General features: G+C 43.1%; 2 protein-coding genes across 2 annotated transcripts; one reads left to right on the top strand and one right to left on the bottom strand.

The window, feature by feature from the left end:
- Window positions 1-245: 245 nt before the first annotated feature.
- Window positions 246-1,361, bottom strand: htr1aa (5-hydroxytryptamine (serotonin) receptor 1A a). The gene has a single exon (XM_062998203.1). The coding sequence runs from the start codon at window positions 1,359-1,361 to the stop codon at window positions 246-248; it is 1,116 nt and encodes a 371-aa protein (XP_062854273.1).
- A 5,955-nt stretch (window positions 1,362-7,316) lies between these two features.
- On the top strand, window positions 7,317-25,098 carry LOC134317502 (NACHT, LRR and PYD domains-containing protein 12-like). Its single transcript, XM_062998202.1, has 8 exons — window positions 7,317-8,995; window positions 9,264-9,437; window positions 10,073-10,246; window positions 11,111-11,284; window positions 19,672-19,845; window positions 22,453-22,626; window positions 22,799-22,975; window positions 24,222-25,098. Exons 1-8 carry the CDS (start codon window positions 7,317-7,319, stop codon window positions 24,232-24,234), a joined length of 2,739 nt encoding a protein of 912 aa, XP_062854272.1. The 3' UTR covers window positions 24,235-25,098.
- Window positions 25,099-26,238: the final 1,140 nt, after the last annotated feature.

Below are 26,238 nucleotides of genomic sequence, written 5' to 3'. Positions count from 1 at the left end.
CGCTATAGCTAGCACTCCCGCGTTCTCTCAAGCTCCGCCCACACCCTGCCCAAGCTCCGCCCAAATTCCACCAAGCCCCCGCCCCTTCCAAGGTCAACGCAGCAAAGCTGCTGCACTAAAAAGTGCGTTCCTTACAAACATGAGACGTTTTACTAAAGAACATCAAAGTTTGTACGCAGGTTATAATTATAAATCAAGAAAACACAAGTGCAAATAATAATAAATAATAATACAGCACTGAAGTTTCACCGGCGGATGCATTTACACCTAAGGATCTTTTTGAAGGCGTTCTGGAAGTCCTTGTTGAAGTAGGCGTAGATGACCGGGTTCAGGAGCGAGTTGGAGTAGCCGAGCCAGTTGATCACGTCTCCGAGCCACTTGGGCATGAAACATCTGGACTTGCAGAAGGGCAGCACGAGCGCCACGGTGAAAAACGGCAGCCAGCACAGGATGAACGTGCCCATGATGATGCCCAGAGTCTTTACCGCCCGGCGCTCCCGTCCCATGGCGGCTTTTCTTCTGGCTTCTAAACTTCTCCCGTTCTTCTGCTCCGGGATCGGAGACTTGTGGCAGGACAGCGGCAGGATGTGAAGTTTGGAACCCTTCAGCTCCACCGTGTCCTTCTTGTTGTGTTCGGTCCCGTTGACCGTGATGCTGAACTCGTCGTCCGCGATCCTGGCGGAAATCCTCCCTCGCCTCCCCATGTTCTTCCGGATCCGGAACCTGGCGGCCCGGAAGATGCGTCCGTACAGGACGAGCATGATGATGAGCGGGAGGTAAAACGCGCCGAACGTGGAGTACACGGTGTACGCCGGGTCCTGGCTGATGGAGCAGGCGTCCGGGTCGGACCGGTCCTCCGCCGTACGCCAGCCCAGCATGGGCGGGATGGAGATGGAGAACCCGACCACCCAGGTCAGGCTGATGAGCACGGCGGCGCGCCTGGGGGTCCGCTTGTTCATGTAGTCGATGGGATCGGTGATGGTCCAGTAGCGGTCGAGAGCGATGGCGCACAGGTGAAGGATGGACGAGGTGCAGCAGAGGACGTCCAGAGAAATAAACAGGTCGCAGATCTCCTGACCCAACGTCCACTTATCCAGGACCTGGTAGAGAGCGGCCATGGGCAGAACCAGAACCGAAACCATCAGGTCCGTCACCGCTAACGATCCAATTAAATAATTAGCCACGTTCTGCAGGGAACGCTCTAAAGCGATGGCTGTGATCACGCAGGCGTTCCCCAGGACGGCGAACAGGATCAAAGCCGCCAGGAGGAAGGAGGTGACGAATTGGTAGGTCAGGTTGGTGCGGCTCTCCTGGACCCCCCCGGTGCCGTTGGTGCGGGTCTGGTTGTCGCCCGTCTCCATCCTGCAGTCACTCCGGCGCTGGAGCTCGGCGCGAATCGTGTGCGCTCATGGCTGTCCGATCTCACACTGACGCTCCTGCTTCTGCACTTACATTAGTGCTTACACTGCACGTGTGTGTGTGTGTGTGTGTGTGTGAGTGTGTGTGAGTGTGTGTGAGTGTGATTTATTGGAGGAGGGTTGAATGTGTCACGTTGAAGAAGGCGGGTTTTACATCATTTTCATATACAGTAAAAATATTCACCCCCTCCTCGTTCACCCCCAGCAGTCTCTTACATTCAGCCTTTGTGAACGAGGATCCTGGAGTTCTGAGCACTGAGTCTTCTCTTGTAATGATGATTGCTATTAGAGAATCCACAGCAAGGAATCTGAGATCCACTCCTCTTTTCAGAACCTCTCCAGATCCTCCAGACTTTTCTCTTTAAAGCATGTTAGATCAGGGATCACGTTAGATCTGAGATCACGTTAGATCTGAGATCACATTAGATCTGAGATCACGTTAGATCTGAGATTACGTTAGATCAGATCAGAGATTACATTAGATCAGGGATCACGTTAGATCAGGGATCATGTTAGATCAGAGATCACATTATATCAGGGATCACGTCATATCAGGGATCATGTTAGATCAGGAATCGCATTAGATCAGGGATCACGTCATATCAGGGATCATGTTAGATTAGGGATCATGTTAGATCAGGGATCACGTTAGATCTGAGACTACGTTAGATCAGGGATCACGTTAGATCAGGGATCAGTCTTCATTACGTGCTCATCTGGTCATTTTCATTCTGATTGGAGTTCCAGTTACAGCCTTTTATGTCAAATCTCCAAAACAGTAGCAAATCAACCCCAAAACATCAGAACCTCTTCACCATACTTTACAGTGATGATTGGGCGGCTGCTGGACCCACACACACACACACACACATCTAATTAACCTGACTGCAAGTCTTTGTACTGTGGGAGGAAACCGGAACACCCAGAAGAAACCCACACGGACACGTGGAGAACATGCAAACTCCACACAGAAAGGACCCAGACCGCTCCATCTAGGCATCAAACCCAGGACCTTCTTGCTGTGAGGCCACTGTGTGCATTTGTGATGATTTGATTTCTCCACCAAACACCTGGAGTGTTCGATGCCAACGATTGTACTGTACAGTATACAGTCTGAGCAAGTGAGGGTTAAGGGCCTTGCTTAAGGGCCCAACAGCAGTTCTCCTCCTCCTCCAGGCAGGTTCATTATGAAGATAAACACTTACAGTTTAATTTCTAAATCTCCCATTAATCCCAGTATTCCCAGTATTCCCAGTATTGGATTATGTGAAGCTAATACATGACTAAAAATATGTGGTATTTACACCAGAGGTCACACTTTAACCTCCCTCGTCTCAGACACACCCATCTGACGCCAGCCGGGTCTGTACCACCTCTGAGACTCGAACCTAAGAACTTGTGGTACCTCCTGAGCTCCCCAGAGCTTCACTAACTCATCGTTCCCATTAAATCTACTGGTGCATCACAAAACACAGTAACAAACCCCAGGCCCTCCTCAAACAGTTGCGCATCTGCATCAGTCGGTCATTTCTCTAAATGTTCTCTGAGGAATGGAGGAACCAGGAGGACCTGGACAGAGGTTTCATCAGTCTGATCATCATTCCATCATGTGACGTCATTTACAGTGAAATAAATTCCTGCAGCTTTACTTTTATTTCCTTTAAAACTGTGTTTTTAATATAAAATAGATAATAATGAATTGATTTAGATTTTGTGTGTGTGTGTGTGTGTGTGTGTATATACGTATATGTGTGTGTGTGTGTGTGTGTGTATATGTGTGTGTGTGTGTGTGTGTGTGTAATTGTGCTGCCATCTGCCGGTAAACCCTAAAAGTGCATCAGTATAAAACTAAAAACAAAAACAAAACAAACTCGGTGTGAATAATTTCGCTAATAATAAAACCCTTTAATGTGATTATTATTTGCTGTTTAATTTTATTTAGTTTTATTGAAATTGTGGTTCAAAACTGAATATGTGAGATGAACAAACATGAGGAGTTCCGATTCTTCCCTCCTGCGTTTTTTTTTCTTCCCTTCAGTTTAAATGTAGTAACAGTCTGATCGAGTACTTCCCTAAACTATTCATACGGTTTTGTTTAAGCGAACAGAACCAGTGTTCCATAATGAAACCAGTAATAAGAACCAGTTTATTGTGCTTCAGTCCCGATTCGTTTATTTACATCAGAAAATTATAAAGTCAAAAACATTGTGACGTATTTACTGAACAAGGAAGTTAAATTTAAATGTATTTAAAAATAAGAGCAGCGATTTATTTTCATCAATAAAACGATTAGATTCATGTTTCAGTAACTGAAGTAATAATTTTATTTACACAACCTTTGAACGTAAATAAATGAATCAGGACGAATGATTAACTAATAACAATAATAAATGTGGGTGGGTGTGATAGTGTGATGATCTGATTTTCCACTGTCTGATAGTGTGAGTAGCTAATAGTGTGATGATGTAATAGTGTGATGGTCTGATAGTGTGATGATCTGATAGTGTGATGGTCTGATAGTGTGATGATCTAATAGTGTGATGGTCTAAGTGTGATGATCTGATAGTGTGATGGTCTAATAGTGGGATGATCTGATAGTGTGATGATCTGATAGTGTGATGATCTAATAGTGTGATGGTCTAATAGTGGGATGATCTGATAGTGTGATGGTCTGATAGTGTGATGATCTAATAGTGTGATGGTCTAATAGTGTGATGATCTGATAGTGTGATGATCTAAGTGTGATGATCTAATAGTGTGATGGTCTAATAGTGTGATGATCTGATAGTGTGATGGTCTGATAGTGTGATGATCTGATAGTGTGATGGTCTAATAGTGTGATGATCTAATAGTGTGATGATCTAAGTGTGATGATCTGATAGTGTGATGGTCTAATAGTGGGATGATCTGATAGTGTGATGATCTGATAGTGTGATGATCTAATAGTGTGATGATCTGATAGTGTGATGATCTAAGTGTGATGATCTAATAGTGTGATGGTCTAATAGTGTGATGATCTGATAGTGTGATGATCTAAGTGTGATGATCTGATAGTGTGATGGTCTAATAGCGTGATGATCTAATAGTGTGATGATCTAAGTGTGATGATCTGATAGTGTGATGATCTAATAGTGTGATGATCTAATAGTGTGATGATCTGATAGAATGATGGTCTAATAGTGTGATGATCTAATTGTGTGATGATCTGATAGAATGATGGTCTAATAGTGTGATGATCTAATAGTGTGATGGTCTAATAGTGTGATGATCTGATAGTGTGATAGTCTAATAGTGTGATGATCTAATAGTGTGATGATCTGATAGTGTGATGATCTAATAGTATGATAATCTGATAGTGTGATGATCTGTTAGTGTGATAATCTGATAGTGTGATGATCTAATAGTGTGATAATCTGATAGTGTGATGATCTAATAGTGTGATGATGGTCTGATAGTGTGATGATGGTCTGATTTGTCACTGTCTGATAGTGTGATGATCTGTGTGATGGTTTGATAGGGTTAGGGTTAGGGTCTTTAAAAGCACATTCCCACCATAATTTTCCTTAGATCATCCCTAGTGTTCCTATAGAAACTTTAAGGTGCTGCTTGTCTGAAATGCGGAAGATGATTAAGTTCAGTGTGTGTGTGTGTGTGTCTGTGTGTGTGTGTGTGTTTCCTGTCCCACCCTTTGCTGCTGATGTTTAAACCTCTTTCAGGCAAAATGAAACTGATCTGTGTTTCACCATCCGGCACGAAGAGCCCAACATCACAGTGAGTGTTTACATTTCAAATTTTATTTATTCATCATTTTATACTGATGACAGTTTCATCTACAAGTATATTTTTTAGAAGAGAGTCAAAAGTATACAGATAGGAGCTTAGACGATGGATGTGCTGGTGTGGAAGGTTTTAAAATGTTACTGAACTTTGTATCATGATCTGTGATCTGAACTGACTGGAACCAGTTCATACAGACACACCCGGGTCTGTCAGGACCAGAACCTGACGTCTGAGGAACCGTCTGTGGCTGTATGTGATGTAAATATTGTGTATTTGTGTGTTTTCTGTGTTTTTAATGAATAAAAACGTAAAGTTTTAAATTGAAGCATTTAGTTTAATTTAGTCCAGAGTTTATTCCTAACTGTCTCTGCACCACGGGCTTTGCTCCCACACGGACTCTGACCAAGTTAAAGTATTATTACTTAGTCAGAATGTCAGTTTTGTAAAGTGTCTCATGATTTTGATGAGCCGAAACATAATGACTACCCTCTAAAACCTGAGCGTCCATTTGGTCACAATGGTGCACATGGTCAGAACGGTCCAGAACGACAGGAGATTTACTGTAGATCCTTTAATGTCTTTATTCACTGTATATGTATGTTTATTTATTTATTTTAAATTTTTTGTTTAAATGTTAATATTTGACAATTTGAGTTGAATATGTGACATGGATGGATGGATGGATGGATGGGTTGAATGGATGGATGGTTGGATGGATGGGTTGAATGGTTGAATGGATGGATGGTTAGATAGATGGAAGGATGGGTGGATGGATGGGTGGATGGATGGGTGGATGGATGGGTGGATGGATGGATGGGTTGGTGGATGGGTGGGTGGATGGATTTTGGGTGGATAGATGGGTAGAATAAATGAGTGGATGGGTTGAATGGTTGAACAGATGGACGGACGGATGGATGGATAGATGGATAGGGGTTAAATAAATGAGTGGATGGGTTGAATGGGTGGATAGATGGATGGGTGGGTGGATGGATGGGTTGAATAAATGAGTGGATGGGTTGGATGGTTGAATAGTTGGACGAACGGATGGATGGATAATGTAATCAGTGTAGAATCAGTGTAATAAATATGGGCCAGCGAACAAGTGTAATGGGAAAGGACGCACCTTGATAGAGAGCGAGGTGAATCCCCACATAAAAACCCCTGTACAGATTTTCAATCCAAGGTAAAATAATAAAGTGGCTAAGACATGAACTAAATAAGGAGATTTTCAAAAAAAATAAAGCGCCTATTTAATAAATATATAAAGTAACAAAGGAATAATGGAACAAAATACAATGTCCGCAACCCACAACGGAAGAAGCGGACAGGAAAGGGATAGTGCAGAAATGAGAACTGGCTGTCTGTGACAAATCTAGCTCTCGGAAGGACATCAGTAAGGGAACTTAACAGGTAGACACTCAGACCATGTTACCTGTGCTTCTTCTGCACACCAGGTGGTTTTACGGGCGTGTATCACCCCAGGAAACAGGGATGGTGTGGCACAAATGGGGCGCCTTTCTTCCGGTGCGTCCCACCAGGCCGAGTTCCCAGAAAACAAGTAAACGAAAAACCAGAGTGGACCAGACATCAAGAGAAGACAAATAGGACATGAAGAAGCCGTGATATTTATAGAAAACCTTCCACCTGGAGCGCATCAGCATTTCCTCCGCTGACCAAATTAGGGCGCACAAAAGGGCACGACTCTTATTAGGGAGAACTGCGGACTCTACTGTACATTCTGCGGCCATTCGATTACAAGAAGTTACGAGAACAAGTTTGTGAACCCCTTTTGAAATAAGCTGGATTTTGGTGTTTTAAGATTGAATGACTGGTAAAAGCAGCTCTGATCAGGAAGAACTAGAGACCGTTCTAGGATTTTCGGTAGAAGGGTTGCACCATCTTAATTAGGTTCAGATCGGAGCTCTGACTCAGCCACTCCAGACCCAGATATGTTTTACTTTACAGATCATTCAGCTCAGGATTTATTTGTGTGTTTTGGCTCGGTTGCTTGTCACACTGTTCAACTCCAAAAGTCACTTATTAAACACACGGGTTACAGGATGAATTGTTAATAAAGTATAAAAAAGCGTTTCTATCACATGATTTCCTTCTTTAGAGATGGAGCTGCTCTCGGAGTGTCGGGAAAACCTCAGATCCAAACTGAGCCAGAGATGTGACGGAATTATTGAAGGAAGCTCAGAGATCCACACAGAGCTCTACATCATAGAACGATATGCAGAAGACGTCCATAACGATCGCGAGGTCGGACTGATCAGAACTGCAGCAGCGCCGGAGAAGACGATTAAACACAACGACCTCTTCAAAGACGAGTCCATCAGAATGGTTCTGACTGAAGGAATGGCCGGAATTGGAAAAACGGTCTCGGTGCAGAAGTTTGTTCTGGACTGGGCTGCAGGAAGAGCCAACCAGGACGTCCTGTTCATGCTCCCGCTTCCTTTTAGGAAGCTGAACCTGGTTAAGGATGAGACTCTGAGCCTGATGAATCTTCTTCACACGTTCACTCCAGAAATGAAGGAACTGCAATCGATAGACTGTGAGACCCACAGAGTCGTGTTCATCTTCGATGGTCTGGACGAGTGTCCCCTTCCACTTAACTTCGGGAACAATCCGATCGTTTGCGACGTAACCGAACCAGTCTCGGTGGATGCGCTCTTTACGAACCTCATCCAGGGGAACCTGCTTCCTTCTGTTCTAGTCTGGATCACCTCTCGACCAGGAGCAGCCAATCAGATCCCTCCAGAGTTTGTAGACCAGGTAACAGAGCTGCGAGGGTTTAACGACCCTCAGAAAGAAGAATACTTTAGAAAGACAATTGGTGATGAGAACTTGGCCAGCAAAATCATCAACCACTTGAGATCTTCTAGGAACTTCAATATTCAATGCAACATACCAATCTTCTGCTGGATTTCCGCCACCGTTCTACAGAGCTTGCTGGGTCAAGCAGAGATTGTGGAGCTCCCCAAAACTTTGACTCAGATGTTCACCCACTTCCTGATCGTTCTGCTCAAACACAAGAACCGAAAGAACCATAAGAACTGCAGTATGGATGCCCACCAGACCACAGAGATGATTCTAGCTCTAGGAAAGCTGGCTTTCCAACAGCTGGAGAAAGGAAACCTGATGTTCTTCGAGGAGGACCTGAATGAATGTGGCATTGATGTCGGAGAACGATCAGTGTACTCAGGAGTGTACGCTCGTATCTTTAAAGAGGAGTTTAAGCTGGACCTGAGGAAGGTCTTTAGCTTCGTTCATCTGAGCCTTCAGGAGTTCCTGGCAGCTCTGTATGCGTTCCTTCGTAGTTCTTCTAACGAGTCAAACCTCTCAGAGTTCCTAAATATTGCAGTAGACCAGGCCTTACAGAGTGCAAGTGGAAACATGGATCTTTTCCTTAGATTCCTTCTGGGTCTCTCGCTGAAGACCAGTGAGACTCTACAAGACCTACTGACGCAAAAAAGGACGAGTTTACACAACAGAGAGGAAACGGTTACGTACATCAAGGAGAAGATCAGGGAGAATCTATCTCCAGAACAATCCATCGATCTGTTCCACTGTCTGAACGAACTGAATGATCGCTCTTTAGTGCAGGACGTCCAGACCTTCTTAAGGAATCATCTTCACAAGGAAACCAGACTTTCTTCTGCTCACTGGTTGGCTCTGGTGTTCGTGCTGCTAAACTCTGAGGACAACCTGGATGATTTTGATCTAAATAAATATGATCCATCAGAAGAAGGTCTTCAGAAGCTGCTACCGGTGGTCAAAGCCTCCAGAAAGGTTAAGTAAGTACTTCTACTGTTTTCTACAAATACAGTTTTTAAAACAGATGTTCAGATGCTAAACCTGCTTTGCGTCTCCTTATATTTTGCTCATGGACAGATGACCTCTGTCATAGCAAGTCATCCAGGTCCTGGATGAGTTCCACCAAGTAGGAGGTACTCCAGATTTCCACCAGCTCCCGCTCTTTGCCGAGAAGGTTTCCCATTCCTGGTTGAGATTCACACGTAAGAGTTTACAGTGTTGTTGTTCGGTTGTACTTTGCTCCACCAGGTTGTGTTGGTGTGATCTCCAGGAGGAAAGCTGTGCCGCTCTGTCTTTAGTTCTCTGTTCCTGCTCCACCAGAGTGAAAGATCTGGACCTGAGCGGTAATAAAGTGCAGGATTCAGGAGTGAAGCTGCTCTCTGCTGGACTGGAGAGTCCAGACTGTAACCTGGAGATACTCAGGTAAAATGAATGAATTACAAAAAATACATCTAAGCTTTGAACGTTTGGCAACAGTTTAGGGAAGGCTCTTTCCCGTTTTAAGCATGACTGTGCCCCTGTTCACACAGCAAGGTCCATAAAGACATGATTTGACGAGTCTGGTGTGTAAGAACTCCAGTGGCCTGCTCACAAACCCTTAAACACCTTCATGTGCAATCCAGGTCTCCTTCTTAAAACCCAGTGATCTCATCCTACGCTCCAGAGAAGAAGCCTGTCTCAAATCCCAGACGCCTTAAAATGCTGCCTACTGAGACGCCTTATTCTGACTGATATTCTGACCAAATATCAAGGAGCTCTGTGTGCTTCCTCAGCCATTAAGCCAATTCTACCTACTAGAGTGTCTCAGTAATCTGCCTTCTGAAGTTCGAGGTCAGTTAGACTCCACTTTACTTAGGAAGATGCCCAGGTAGGCAGTGGTCAGCGAGGAAGCTCACTAGGTTTTGAAACAGACCCGTAATGTGGAAAGCCTTCGCAGGCCATTGGAGTTACTCTAACATCACTTCAGTTGCCAGTAAAGGTCTGGAACTGCTACACTATGAGATACTTCAGGTCTTGAATAAGTGAAGTTCTTTAAATCCTCACTGATATTTTTCCAGGTTGTGCTGCTGTGGTCTGACAGAAGAAAGCTGTGCAGCTCTATCTTCGGTTCTCAGTTTGAAATCCTCCAGACTGAGAACGCTGGACCTGAGTAACAACGACCTGCTGGATGCAGGAGTGAAGCTGCTCTCTGCTGAACTGAAGGATCCAAATAGTCGCCTGGAGATACTGAGGTGTGGTCATTGGGTTTTCACTGTGCTTATACTTCTCTATTTTCTGTCCATGAAGTTCCTGACCGTCCTGTTCATGTTCCACTGATTGTGCAACACCAGGAGGAGCTTAATGCTTCTTGTTAAAGTCTCCTTTAGAAGTCAGACCCCTGATAGAGGTGCAGACCTGTACCCTGAATGGAGTAGGGTGGAGAACAGGGTCTCACCCCTGCAGCCAGGGTTGAGGTGTTTGAAGGTGAGTGGCTGGTGATCTGGCACTATTGAGTGGACCTACCCAGTTCAGGTATCATGCCCATCAGGTTGCAGGCACGTGCCAGACAGTTTTAGACCTTGGCACTTAAAAACTGTGGATTGTCCACATGGCCGGATACGTTTAAACTGGCTGGTGGTCTTTCTCCTACTCTGGAGACTACTACTCCTTATGAGTAAGGTCCTGTATGGATGTGATGATATCCTTCTAAGGCCACATGATTTAGCTTGAATGAAGCCTGGGTCTCTTGAGTTCTTCTGGGATACTTCAGGGCTGATGTTGAGATTGACGTTGACCAATGGAAAGTCTTGATTGGGAGGAACTTGTACTTGCTGGCCTTAGATCGACTGGACACTTGGGTAAATAAAGGGTTGAGCTGTTGAGGGTTTTCACTTGGTGGTTAGTTGGATTCTTCATGCAGGTCAGCAGCCTGATTCCAGGTAACCCAGAATAGCTGATGCCAACCTTTTATGGGAAACGAATTCAACTTCTTACTCCACCTTGTAGCTCTCACTAGAAGATTGTAGGGGTCTGTAGATTGTATGATTGTGGTCACCAGTTAAAGAAGAAAGACCAACCATTCTCCTTCATTCTGATGTCTGATTATTTCCGACCAGGCTGGATCTGTGTGGTCTGACAGCAGAAAGCTGTGCAGCTCTATCTTCGGTTCTCAGTTTGAAATCCTCCAGACTCAGAGAGCTCGACCTGAGTAACAACGACCTGCAGGATTCAGGAGTCGAGCTGCTTTTTCCTGAACGGGAGAATCCGTGCTGTAATCTGGAGATACTGAGGTGAGATCTGCAATATTTACAGAGCCGTATGCTGGATCTGATAACAACCGTACAGGTAAATGTACAGATTTTTAATAATAAAGCTCCAAGTACCAAGATCTGCTTCTCCTTCACACCAAGCTTTCTATGTTAAAGAACTGACCTCATTTTAATGAATTGCATCAGTCTGCACAGGCATTGACTACTGACGCTCATTTGCATAAAGCCTCACCCCAAACTTCCTACTTTAAATGTAGATTATACACGAGACCAGGCTTTGTACCCATGAGGCGTCGTATTTTAATTGTAGCGTCCATTTCCAAACAGCTTTCCACTATTACCATTTAATCGCACAGTCCAGTGTGAGTTTCTTTAAGTGTAAGGTGTCTACTTGTAAATTTATTCTGGCTTAACACCAGTAAGACTTTTGTTATAATACACAGTCTCCCACTTTAAGGGTCAGTCTGAAACTTAGTAAGCGGCCTTAGTTGAGAGGGTTCTAATGCGACATGGAGCTCATAAGGCAGATTATTTAGACGCACCACTATTATGTCACTGCTGTTTTAGCTTACTTAGCTAACACAGTTAGCCTCAGGCCATTTAACCCACTAACACGCCAACTAACGTCTCCCTCCGTGTACCCTGAATTTACAAATAAACAACACTTGTATAAATACACTCACTCACTCACTCACTCACTGTCTTAACCACTTATCCAATTAGAGTCGGGGGGGGGGGGTACTGGAGCCTATCCCAGCTTTTCAATGGGCGCAAGGCACACAGTAACACCCTGGACGGGGCGCCAGTCCATCTTAGGGCAGGCAGACACACACACACACACACACATTCACCTACAGGGCAATTCAGTGACTGTATAAATACACCTTTATACAAATTAAACATCAATGAGAGTTTATTTACATTTGAAAGGAACTTCGTTGGTTGCTCCACATTTATTCGTCCGCCATGTTTGTAATTTTTTGTGAGAAAAGTCGTGCCGCACTGAATGCTGGGATTGCCCTCAGCGCCGAGGAAGAGCCAGATTCATTCAGTCAGATTGATATTTCACTCAGAATTAAGGCGCCTCAGTAAGAGCATTTTATAGGATCTAAGAATTTAGACACGCCCTCTTCTTGGGAGTGTAGAATGACATAAAATACGTCTGTGTAGAGACCTCAGAATCCTCACTACAAAAGGGCATGGACGTCTGAGAGCGTTTGGTACTGGTTTCCAGTCTTATCCACAAAGAGCACTAAGAGCCGACATGGGTGCAGGTTTTTGTTCCAACCACACCTGATTCCACCTGTTTAATCAGTTAGTCATGGTTTGCTAACCACCTGACAGCTGATACCTGATACGTTGTACCAAGTGACTCTCCTGCCTGGTTGGTCCTGGATAAAAACATGCAGTCATACTGGTCCTTTGGGGAGAACACTGGATTATAAATCATATTTATTTAAATTATTTTCCAGGCCACCTGAGGAGGACGGAGGTTCCTGCTAGTCTGGTTCCTCTCAAGGTTCCTTTCTGAGTTTTTCCTCGCCACTGTCTCCCCCATCTGCTCAACAGGGTTTTTAGTCTGTCGGTCCTGGATTCTGTGAAGTTGCTTTAAGACGACGTCTATTGTAAGAAGCGCTATACATATAAATTTGACTTGACTTGATTGGAAATCCTTGTGATTTGACAGCGTTGACCAAAGTCGACGTTTTCTTATGCAGCCAGAAGGTAAACAGCGCCTGGATGAAGGTGTTTAACCAAGCTGTTGGTATTAGAATCGATTTCTGAAGAGTATTTATACAGCAGGAACACATTTATCACACATTTGTTATTATTCTGAGGACAGGATTTCATTCAAAGTTTATGTAAACTCAACTTTTAAGGATATTTATCAGAGAAACAGTTCTGATCAGGAATAAATGAGACAAATAATGATTCTAGCGTCTGAGGAGGGCATATTTGCCTCCGACATGTGCGTGGTCCAACTACCCCTTTCTATTCGACCGTACTTCTGTGGATTTGGCGCGTGGAGGCCGGTCTTCTTTTTTTTTTTTTTTTTTTTTCTTTTTTTTTTTTTTTTTTCTTTTTTTTTCTGTTTGTTTGTTTGTTTATTAGGATTTTAATGTCATGTTTTACACTTTGGTTACATTCATATATCTTTTTTATTGGTTTTTAAAGTTTAACAACATATAAGTCAGACAACAAATATATTACAAACATGCAAACATTGCAACTATGTAACAAAAAAAATAAAATAAAAAGCACCCACAAAATAATAATAATAAAAGAGAGTTAGAAATATAATTAAGTAATAGATAAATAAATAAATAAATAAAATAAATAAAGAGTAATAAAAAAAATAAAAAAATAAAAAAATAAAAAAAATAAAGGGGGGGGGGGGGGGGGGGGGGTTAGGAAGTAAGGTTACCCGAGTCCTCTGGAGGAAGCCGTGGAAGGGATTTGAAGAACGCTATAAAGGGAGACCAGCACCTATAAAAGTTGTCTGTTGAACCCCTCAGACTAAACTTTATCTTCTCAAGGTGTAGAAAAAACATAACATCCTTCAGCCAAAGTGAATAAGAAGGGGGGAACTTAGACTTCCAACTAATAAGTATTCGTCTTCTTGCCAACAGGAGAGAGAATGCTATACTATCCAATTCTCGAAAGTTCCATTGGGATATGTCGGAAGGTACGCCAAATATAGCCAATTGAGGGCATTGATTTAACCGTTTATTAAACACTGAAGAGAGGGAGGAGCACACAAAATCCCAAAATGCTCTCAGTTTGTGACATGACCAGAACATATGATAGAGTGTCGCTGGGTCAGCATTGCAACGGGGACAATTGGGTTTTACATCTGGATAAATTTGGGCCAATTTGGCATTACATAAATGAGCTCTGTGTACGACCTTTAATTGCATCAAATTCAGTCTAGGGCAAGAGGATGAGGAATTAATCCTAGCCAGAGCACCCACCCACCAATCATCCTGCAACTCAAAACCCAGCTCCTCCTCCCATTTAGCCTTTGCATCAGAACACACCGTTATACTCAATGAGAGAATTTTGTTATACAAAGCCGAGATGGCTCCTTTCTCCATATGCAAGGTGAAGAGATCTTCCCAGGGAAGAGATGGAGGACAGTCTGGAAATGTAGGAAAAAGGGCCTCCGCACAGTGACGAACCTGAAGGAAGCGAAACATATCAGTTCTGGGGAGACCAAACTTTATACTTAATGTGTCAAAGCTACAGAATACATTCTCATAAAGATCTCTAAATGTACCAATTCCAGACCGTTCCCAAACCCTGAATTTAGAGTCCAAAGCTGCTGGCTTGAACAGGTGGTTCTTACAAATGGGACTTAATATAGAAGCTTTAGTAAATTTAAACATCTTACGAAATTGGATCCAAATCTTTAGGGAGGATATGACTAACGGGTTGTTGGAAAACCGGGAAGGAGAAATGGGAAGGGAGGAGAAGACCAAAGCACGAACAGAGGTTGAATGGCAAGAAAGGGATTCCATGTTACACCAATCTATGAGAGGGTGTCTAAGCCAGAGGGCTATTTTCTGTATGTTAGCTGCGAAGTAATAAAATAAAAGGTTGGGAAGGGCTAAACCACCAGAAGAACGGGAGCCCTGAAGGATCCCTCTCCTAATACGTGGGACCTTACCCCCCCAAATAAAACTAGTCATAGCCTTATCCAAAGATGAAAAGAAGGATTTGGGCAAAAAAATCGGAAGACATTGGAATAAAAATAAAAATTTCGGGAGAACATTCATCTTAATACACTGCACCCTTCCTGCTAGAGAAAGGGGAAGACTATTCCACCTCTGAAAGTCATTATTTACTTTAGCAACTAAGGGAGAGAAATTAACTTCTTGAAGGTGAGACATTTTACAAGTAATGTTAACACCTAGATACTTAAAGCCGTTTGTTGCAAGATTAAAGGGGATGTCCTTTTGTACTATTGTGAGAGCTGCTGTGTTTATTGGGTAAAACTCACTTTTTGAAAGATTGAGTTTATAACCAGAGAAGGATCCAAATTCTTTTAAAATGGCAGCAATGTCTGGGATAGCTGTAATGGGGTTGTTTACATAAATCAGGAGGTCGTCAGCATAGAGAGAGACTTTGTTTTCGATTCCATATCGCGTTACTCCCCGTATATTAGGGGTCGATTTAATAGCGATTGAGAGGGGTTCTATTGCCAGAGCAAAAAGCAATGGTGATAGAGGACATCCTTGACGTGTGCCTCTAAATAGGGGGAAATAGTCCGAGTAGTTTGAGTTAGTATGCACTCGGGCTGACGGTGTCTTATAAAGTAGTTTAATCCAAGATATTAAAACATCTCCAAACCCGAACTTCCCAAGAACTAAAAATAAATAATCCCATTCTATACGGTCGAAGGCCTTCTCTGCGTCTAGAGAAATGACTGCTTCTGGAACTTGTGAATCATGGGGGGCGTATAATACATTAAGAAGTTTACGAATGTTGGAGGACAGTTGCCTTCCTTTAATAAATCCAGTCTGATCTTCTGATATAACAGAAGGCAGGACATGTTCTATACGTTTAGCCAAAATCTTGGCCAAAATTTTGTGTTCATTGCAAAGTAAACTTATAGGACGGTATGAACTGCAAAGAGTGGAATCTTTATCTTTTTTGGCGATGAGTGTAATAGTGGCCTGAGACAGGGAAGGCGGCAGACAACCTCTGCTTAGAGACTCATTGAAGACCTCCAACAGGACAGGAGACAGCAAATTATTGAATTCCTTAAAAAATTCTATTCCAAAGCCATCGGGTCCAGGAGATTTCCCACTGTTAAGGGATCTGATTGCATCTGATAGTTCGCTTAAGGTAATGGGGCGTTCTAGCTCCTCAGTCTGAGCAGATTCCAACACAGGAACTCTTAGCCCATCCATGAAAGAGTGCATGGCAAAAGTATTGGCTGGACCCTCTGAGGTATAAAGTGAGGAGTAATAATTCTTAAAAGCCATATTAATATCCTTGGGATAGGTTATTACGTTACCGAGGGTGTCCTTAATTTGGTGGATCAGCCTGGAAGCCTCCTGCCTCCTTAACTGATGAGCCAACAACCGTCCACTTTTTTCCCCATATTCATAAAAAAATCCTTGTGACCGCAAAATGGAGGCTTCTGCGTGTTTGGTGGAGAGTAGGTTAAATTCAGCCTGGAGATCTAGTCTTTTTTTAACTAACTCAGGGGTAGGACTAGAGGACATCTGGCCATCCAGACAAAGTATAGAATTAGAAAGTTCATGAAGTTTCTTCGTATTGGACTTCCTAATGTGTGATGCATAAGAAATTATTTCGCCCCTGATCACCGCTTTAAGCGTCTCCCAGAGCACTGAGTAGGTAACTGAATCTGATTTGTTAGTATCAAAGAAGAAACGGATAGAATCGGAAATCTTAACACAAAAATTTTCATCGGAGAGTAGGCTTGGATTAAAGCGCCATTGAGGGGGGTCTCTTTGGTAATGAACAAAAGTCAGTTCCATTAGCAAAGGGGCATGATCAGAAATGACTATTGCCAAATAATCGATCCGGTTGAGTTGTTGCATAAGCTCATGGCTGATAAAGAAATAGTCTATTCGGGAGAAGGAGCAGTGTACCTGGGAGAAAAAAGAAAAAGATTTTAATTGGGGGTGGAGCTCCCTCCATGGATCGATACAGCCACTTTCCTCGACAAAGAGAGATAACGAAGATGCCATATTAGACAATTTAGTGGACGTTTGTTTTGAACGATCCAAAGTGGGATCAATTACACAGTTAATGTCACCTCCTAAAATTAATTTGTGTGTATTTAAATTGGGAATAATGGACAACAATCTATCCATAAAGTCCACATCGTCCCAATTGGGAGCATATACATTAACCAGTACAACTTGGGTGTAAAAGAGAGTGCCCACCACTATGATATATCGTCCATTTTGGTCAGATATAATATTAGAGGGAATAAAATGCATTCTTTTGTTGACCAGTATGGCTACCCCCCTTGCTCTGCTATTGTAGTTAGAGTGAAACACTTGATTAATCCATGGCTTACGGAGTTTGGTGTGCTCAAGTTTAGAAAGGTGAGTTTCTTGTAGGAAAGCAATATCCGTGTCCAAAGATTTAAGATGATTAAACATTCTTATGGCCTTGTTTCGGGATTGTAGGCCCCTGACATTCCAAGAAATAAATTTAACTGATTTGCTCAGATTTTGTACCATCTTTTAAATGAATAGTGCCTAAGTAATAACTGAGGCCAGACAGTACCGCTGAAAGATTGAGGGCTTTTGAACCTTGTGGCAAGAGGACGAAGGTAGGGAGAAGGGAAGAATGGGGAAGAGGATGGGAGGAGGAGGGGAAAGATAGAGAGGGGAGAGAAATAAAAAAAATAAAAAAATAAAAATAATAATAAAAAGAAAATAAAAGAAAATAAAAATAAATAAAAATAAAAACAAACACCCTAATGTGAACCCACTGTGAACGTACTTCCAATATGCGACCACACATTCGAAACAACTAACTACAACTAAACCGAATCTAATCTATTCACTGCCAAAACATATCCCCGCTCCCGAACAAACACACCAGGGGAAAATATTACCAATAACAGAATTAGCGTATATAGCGACCCGCAGAAATGTCAGAGAATAAAAAAAAAGAAAGAAAATAAACACAAACACAAAATACCCCCAAAATCCGTTTCTGGAGAAAGATCTTAACCCTTGGCATAGTCACCGACCGCAGTTGACAATACCAGCAGTATCAGTAATGTCTAGATTTAAGTCCTTGACACTCTATTAAAAGAAACATAGGGCCTGAAGTCGATGTACATAGTCTGTAAATTAACAAAATCTGATCACAATCAAGGATCATGCAGACAATGTTTTTTTTTTTTTTTTTTTTTTTTTAAATTCCGGGCCCCAAAAAAATTACAAACACGTTTCAAGTGTGTTAATTAAAAAGCATGGTTGAATGTGTAATAACTCCATCCACAATAGTAAAATAAAGTAAAAAGAGTGCTCGTTGAGAGTATCACCCACAGCTTTTTTTTTAAAAGTGCTCTAAGAATACAAGTATCAGATCAATATTGAACTCCATCAACAAACCCGAGATTCAGCGATTGTAATGATCTTTAAAAAAAGCTTGGGCAGCCTCTGGAGAGTCGAATAGCTTATACCCGTCCTTCAGGGCCACTCGTAGCCGTGCTGGGTACAGTAAGCTGAATCGGGCCCCCTCTTTATACAGCGCGGCTTTCACTGCACGAAAGGCGGCCCGACGCCGGGACAGGTCCGCACTGAAGTCATGAAAGAATCTCAGATTGTTACCTCGAAAGCACACACCGTCTCTGCTCTTTCCGAGAACGTACATCTTATCCTGGAACGAGTGAAAAAGCATAATAAAAAGCCTTGGTCTGTTGGTGGTCTCACCGCCCGCCGCAGCAGACCGACCCAGCCGATGAGCTCTTTCCAGGATTGGCCGGTGTTGAAAATTATCTGAGCCGAAAACCTCCAGTAGAAGTTCGGACATGAAACGAGTCGGATCGGGGCCCTCCATGTTCTCTGGAATTCCGACAACTCTTAAATTAGAGCGTCGGGAGCGGTTTTCAATGTCATCAATTTTGTCTGATAATGTGGAATTTTTCGCAATGAGCGACTTACATTGTATTTCCAGTTGAATAATCCGGTCACTGTGGTCCGAAGCTGCGGCTTCCAGAGCTTTAATACTCCCAGAGTGAGCATCCAGTGTCTGTTTAATTGAATCGAGGGTGTCCTTAATAGGCTGTACAGCATTAACAAGAGCTGTCGTGTGTTCCGAAATTAGGGAGCCTTTCAATTTTTCCAGCGCTGGCTGAAACCACGCCGGAGCATCGGACGGGTTAGCTTCGGTGCTAACCGATGTAGCAGGCCTCTTTGGAGACCCCCCAGAGTCGTAAACAGGGCTGCCCGAAGCGGCGGTGTTAGAATCGGGCGGAGGGTTAGCTTGACGTCCTGCGTTAGCGCCGGCCGCTAGTGATTGTTCCAACGTGGGTTGAGTACGTGTGGTATTAGGCGTAGCTTTTTGTAAACACCTTTCTCTCAGCGGTCGCGACATCTCTCCGTGTTTTATTAAAAAATAAAGTTAACTGGGGGTTTTTTTTAAAAGAAATAAACTAAATGGTCGCTAATTTTATTACTTTTTAGTGTGTTGTCGCGGGAGCGGTCCTAACAAGCGTCTATACGTGGCGCATTACAAACCGGAAGCTTGGAGGCCGGTCTTCTGCATGGAGAGTCACACACTGATCTCCACGTTCCTCCTTCTCTGTACAGGGACCTCAGGCTACTAACCAGGGTCCTTACACAGCGTCTGACCGGAAGCCGAACTGAGATCGGAACTCTGGAGGTTGAAATGAACTTTGTGTTTTTATTCAGGCTGTATGGCTGCAATCTGGCAGAAGAAAGCTGTGAAGTTCTCTCCTCGGTTCTCGGTTCGAACTCCTCCAGTTTGAGGGAACTGAACCTGATCGACAACAAGCTGCTGGACGCAGGAGTGAAGCTGCTATCAGCTGGGCTACAGAATCCACGCTGTAGACTGGAAATCCTCAGGTGAGAACCTATACCTGGTCCTGGTGCCCCTTCAGTCTAGGAGTAAGGATTATGGGGGGTTAGTTATGATGCCATCAGAGATGACCCAGGATCATTAGTGTAGATCTACCAGCTAGCACAGCCAGTAAGTTTGGGAACAATCTGGAAGGATCATAACCAGGACTTCCTGGAGTCGTGTCACATGGAATAGTGGGACATCAAGGCAACTGGATAAACTGGTCTCCTTAGATCCTTGTTCTTCTGACCATACAGGCAGGAGAGTTTAGCAACTTCCAGACTGACCATCTACAGTCCTCCCCCAAGTAACTGGAACTGGATGTCTAAGGATTCCACAACGTCATTAAAAAGCACTTTGGTGTCTATAAATGGAAGCTTTGTGGTTCTTCAGGCTATCAAGAACTCTAAGATAATGACAATAGTTTACGTTTACGTTTTCGGCATTTAGCAGACGCTTTTATCCAAAGTGACTTACAGTACTGTGACAGTATACAATCTGAGCAATTCAGGGTTAAGGGCCTTGCTTAAGGACCCAACAGCGGCAACCAGACAGTGGTGGGGCTTGAACCGGCAATCTTCTGATTATGGGTCCAGTACCTTAACCACTAGGCTACAGCTGCACCAATAGTAGTGGTGCGACCATTAGATCTTTGGAGATTGATTACATGTGGGACCGTGGTCAGCGTGTTGTCAGAGTGCGGTCAGCGGTGATGGTTCTTCAGAAAGACTGGGGGCCACCAGGATCACTTGTTGTCCACAGACAGCTCCTGTAAGGCCTGGATGGCAAAGTGCAAGGATGATAAATGAACCCGAAGCCTCAAGGGTTTGTAGACGAGGTTCTTCTGCTCCTCGTGAGTGTAATTAATGATTTATGAACAAACTGGCTCCAAGTACTCTGTCTTATTCCAGACTGTTTTATCTGTGCCCGGCGTTTTTGAGCATTGTGTATTAGATCAGCATTTTATTAGATAATAAATAATAATAATAATAATAATAGGTTACATTTATATAGCGCCTTTAACCAAGCTCAAGGATGCTTCACAGAGAAGATTCTATACAGAAAATCAAAAACAGGCACATAAAGAAGAAACAAAAGAAATATATGTACACATACACACACATATAATAATACAAAAACAAAAAATAAACATAATAGGAAAACAGACAATAAAGAAACTATGAAAAATGTTCAGCAAAGAGTTTTGAGTTTTAAGAAGAGATTTGAAATGAGAGAGGGAGGAAGGAGAACGAGGAGTAGGAGGGAGAGAATTCCAGAGGGGAGGATAGTGGACCCATAGTGGACAGTCTGAACCTGGGCACCATCAGGAGATTGGTGGCCTAAGACCTAAGACTAAGACTGCGTTAGGAGGGGGATGTTTGAGTAAATCAGATAGATAGACCAGGGCCAAGCCATGAAGAGCTTGAAAGTAAGAACCAATATTTAATATTGAATCCGTCTGGAGATGGGTAGCCAGTGTGGTTTTGCCAGAACAGGAGTGTCATATGGTCATATTTTTTTGAAAGAGTCAAAACCCGAGTAGCAGTGTTTTGGATGCATTGAAGGGGGCGAAGGGTTTTGGCAGGAAGCCCATAAAGGAGTGAATTACAGTAATCGAGCCGGGAGGTGACAAGTGCATGAACCAAGGTCTCAGCAACATCATGGGAAAGAAGAGGACGTAGACGTGAGATATTGCGCAGATGAAAGTAAGCAGATTTAGATATGGTAGTCAAAAGACAGGAGGGAATCGCCGCTCAGGTGGCGCAGCGGTAAAAACACACGCTGGAACCAGAGCTGGGATCTCCAATACATCGTATCAAAGCTCTGAGCGGCCACATGAACAACGATTGGCCTGTTGTTCAGATATGGGCGGGACTAAGCCGGATGGGGTCTCTCTCCCATGACTGGTGCAATTACGACTTCTGCTGGCTGCACAGAGATGAGAAAAGAGAGCTCTCGGGGTGTGTCTCTCCGTACACAACGCTGAGCTGCACTGCACTTGTCAAAGTGTAGGTGATAAGATGCATACGGCTGCTGCCCACGTGTCGGAGGGGGCGTGGGTTAGCTTCGTTCTCCTCAATCAGAGCGGGGATCGGCATTGGTGGAGAGGAAGTGTGACGCAATCGGGCAATTGGACGAGCTGGAGAATATATATAAAGAAAATATATATAGTATATATATATTTTAAAAAAAGACAGGAGGGAATCAAAAAGAACACCAAGGTTACGGGCGCAATTAGCGGGAGAAATAGATGTGGAGCCGATGTAAAGATGCTCAGTTTTGTGGGTGTTTAGCGTTAGGTTCCTTAACCTAGCCTGAATGCCAGGGTGAAAAGAACCAGTGTGGAGAAGCAGACCGGGCGATGTGGACAGTATGGAAGAGAAAACGATCTTCTGTTTACCGTCCGTGGCTTTACAGAGTTTCCATCCGATCCTAAAGAAACGTTTTTAGGACTTTGTGGCATAAAAATGTTCTGGATGTTACTGTAACCCTGAACGCTGCTGGAATTGATTAAAATGAGAATAAACGTGGCCAGAAAAGCCAGTAATAAAAGTCAAGTCCTGCTTCATGTTCATGATTGAATGTTGTAAGTATTTTCGTTTCTGGTCCAGGTTGTCCTTGTGTGGTCTTCTCGAGGAAAGCTGTGCATCCCTGTCCCCAGTGCTTTGCTCAGACTTCTCCAGTCTGAGAGAACTTTATCTGTGGGACAACAAAATCCAGGATGCAGGATTGACGCTGCTCTCTGCTGGACTGGAGAATCCACACTGCAAACTGGAGAAACTGGAGTAAGATCAGCATGGCTTCACTTTGTGTGGTTAATGTTAAAATGTCCCACTGGTGGAATTTGAACCTCCTTCCAGTCAGTTGCTATTGTTCATAATGTTTCCTAAATTCTTTGTGTTTATAAAGTTAATATTTTTATGTGAGTTCAGCTGAATGATTTATTTCTCTCTGCAGGCTGCAGCGCTGCAGCGTAGCACACGCCGGCTGCGTCGCTCTGGCTTCAGCTCTCACGTCAAATCCATCATCACGTCTGAGAGAACTCAATCTACAGTACAACAAACCCGGAGAGTCAGGAGTCACGCTGCTGCACGATCTACTGAAGCTTCCACACACTGATCTGAAGAGCCTACAGTCAGTATCACACACACACACACACACACACACACATATATACACACACATATATACACACACATATATATATATATATATATATATATATATATATATATATATACACACACATATAAACACACACACACACACACACATATATATACACACACATATATACACACATATATACTGTATATATATATACACACATATACACACACACACATCCACACACAAACATACACACACACACACACACATACACACACACCCACATCCACACACAAACATACACACACACACACACATACACACACACCCATAAGCACAAACACATACACACACATACACACACACACACACACACACACACACACACACATCCACACACAAACATACACACACACACACACACACACACATCCACACACACCCATAAGCACAAGCACATAAACACACACACATACACACATACATACACACACATATACAGTATACACACATATAAACACACACACACATTAACACAAACACATAAACACACACACATAGACATATACTCACACAAACACATACACCTACACACATCCACACACAAACATACATACATCCACACACAAACATACACACACACATACATACACACACACACACACCCATAAGCACAAACACATAAACACACACACACACACACACACACGCATACACACACACACACAAACATACACACACACACACACACACACACACACACACACACATACATACATACACACACACACACACACATAGACATATACTCACACAAACACATACACCTACACACATCCACACACAAACATACACACATCCACACACAAACATACACACACACACACACACCCATAAGCACAAACACATAAACACACACACACACACAAACATACACACACACACACACACCCATAAGCACAAACACATAAACACACACACACACACAAACATACACACACACACACACACACACACAAACATACACACACACACACACACACACACACACACACACACACACACACACACATAGACATATACTCACACAAACACGTACACCTACACACACACACACACACATATACACAGATTCTCTCCTGACTAAATGGGCAGAAATGACTGCAGACACAGTCCAGAATCTTGTGGCTGTTATAACTCCGTATTAATACTCTGAGGTTTATGAATGTGAAATATCTGCTTGTTTCTAACTGATTTTTATCTTTTACAGCATCGAGACGTAAATACGGATCAGGAATCAGGTTTCACACGGCTGCTAGTGTCGGTGCTCTCGTCACGACATCACTTCCTGCACTTATTCACAGAGCATGAAGACGGGACGCCAGGAGGAGAACAAGGACAAAATAAATCCTCTAAACCCGGTTTATTTACGTGCTTGTGAACCAGCAGCCTGTTTTTGCTTTTTTATTGCATTTTCTCCCAGTTCAGCGTAGCCACTTTTGTCTTCTGCTGGGGACCCCGATGTCGTCCCTCCGTGCTCTGATGCCCACCGGCCGCTTATACGCCGCTCTCGCTGACTGAGCAGGGCCGGAGATGAAGCCACCGGTCGCTTTTTTGAACCAGACACTGGTGGACAGTGGTGGATAGACACACTGTACTCTGTGTATTCCTCCACCATTAATACCGGATTCTGTAATCTCCACTTCTTTTCCTTCTCTGAGTTTTATATAATCATGAGGAAACTTCTCCACATTTTTCTTCCGGTTTAGATTCACCAAGTTGTTTTTTTTAGTTTCTTCTCGAGCTTCTCCCTCATGCTGTTTCCTGTAAGATTGCTATTATGAACTTCAGTCCTTCAGTTTAATTTCCTCAAATTATTTCCATTCTTTCACACACTCAGTGTTTTATTTAGTTATTAACATTGTTGTATAATTTTAAAATATTTGATGAAAATAATAGGAAATCACACAGTTCTCTGTTGCACTTTAGTGAAATGATGCTGTGTACGGTGTATGGCTGCATTAACACTGCTTATTTATTTATGGATGAATAATATTATAGGAAATGTTTGTTTACGTCCATGTATTAATGAAGGTGTAGCACAAAATTAATGTATAATCAGAAAATAAAGAAAATAAACATGATAACAGACTAACTCGAGAGTTTCAGATGATTCGACCGTAAACTTTTAACTTTTTAATATCAGGATCTTCTCCAGACTGACAGAACTTTGTGTTTTATTTCATGTGATGCATGTCCACAGTCTTATGCTACAATCTGGCCACCCTGGTAAAGAAATTCAGATTTTTCTGCACATTCCACATCGTCCAATTAACGTTTCTCTGCTAAACATATTGAAAAGAATAGAATAACTTTTATAAACGCCAAAATTCTAACCATATTTGACATTTTATTGCTTCCCGTACTTGTTCAGCATGTAGTATTAATTAAATCCACTATATGACACATAAAGATATAAATGTACTGTATGTGGACGTCTGACCAGCTTATTGGACATCACATCCCAAAACCATGGGCAAAAATATGGGCCACGGGTTCAGTCAAACTCTATTTCTACGGGCACAGGGAAGCAGCTGTATTTAACTATGAGGAATTCTGAATTAAAGGCACAAACTTTGACTTTTGAAGAAAGAGTTTATCATGTAAGCACTCACACATCACACATATTTTATATCAGAAGCACTGAACAGACGCGACTAGACGACCAGGTGAGTGGGCGTGGCCCAGCTGTAGAAGAGATGAATCAGGATGCGCACCGTGAGTCCTGGCGTTCATGTTGATGTCACATAAAAAGTGTTGCAGACCAAGTTCGCCCCCCTCTCTAATATCAGCAGAATCATGCACCCCTGCCTGCCTCACTGCAGGTTCCAGGAACATAACAAGACAAACGAAGAGGTGTTGAGCTACCCTTCTGCCCCACATGGCACCTTACAGGACTTAAAGGACCTGCTGCTAACAAGCTGGTGCCAGATACCTCAAGAGATGCTCAGAGTTTGGGTGGAGTCCATGTCCCAAGAGCAGAGCAGTTTTTATTTATGCATTTTCTCCCCTTTTCTCCCTTTTAGCGCATCTAATTGCCCGATTGCGTCACGCTTCCTCTCCACCAATGCCGATCCCCGCTCTGATTGAGGAGAACGAAGCTAACCCACACCCCTCCGACACGTGGGCAGCAGCCGTACGCATCTTATCACCTACACTTTGACGAGTGCAGTGCAGCTCAGCATTGTGTACGGAGAGACACACCCTGACAGCACTCTTTTCTCATC

Source organism: Trichomycterus rosablanca, chromosome 7 (genome assembly GCF_030014385.1).
Source record: "Trichomycterus rosablanca isolate fTriRos1 chromosome 7, fTriRos1.hap1, whole genome shotgun sequence".
Classification (NCBI taxonomy): Eukaryota; Metazoa; Chordata; class Actinopteri; order Siluriformes; family Trichomycteridae; genus Trichomycterus; species Trichomycterus rosablanca.
Note: the sequence above shows the minus strand (reverse complement) of the source record. Positions and strands in the feature narration are given on the sequence as shown.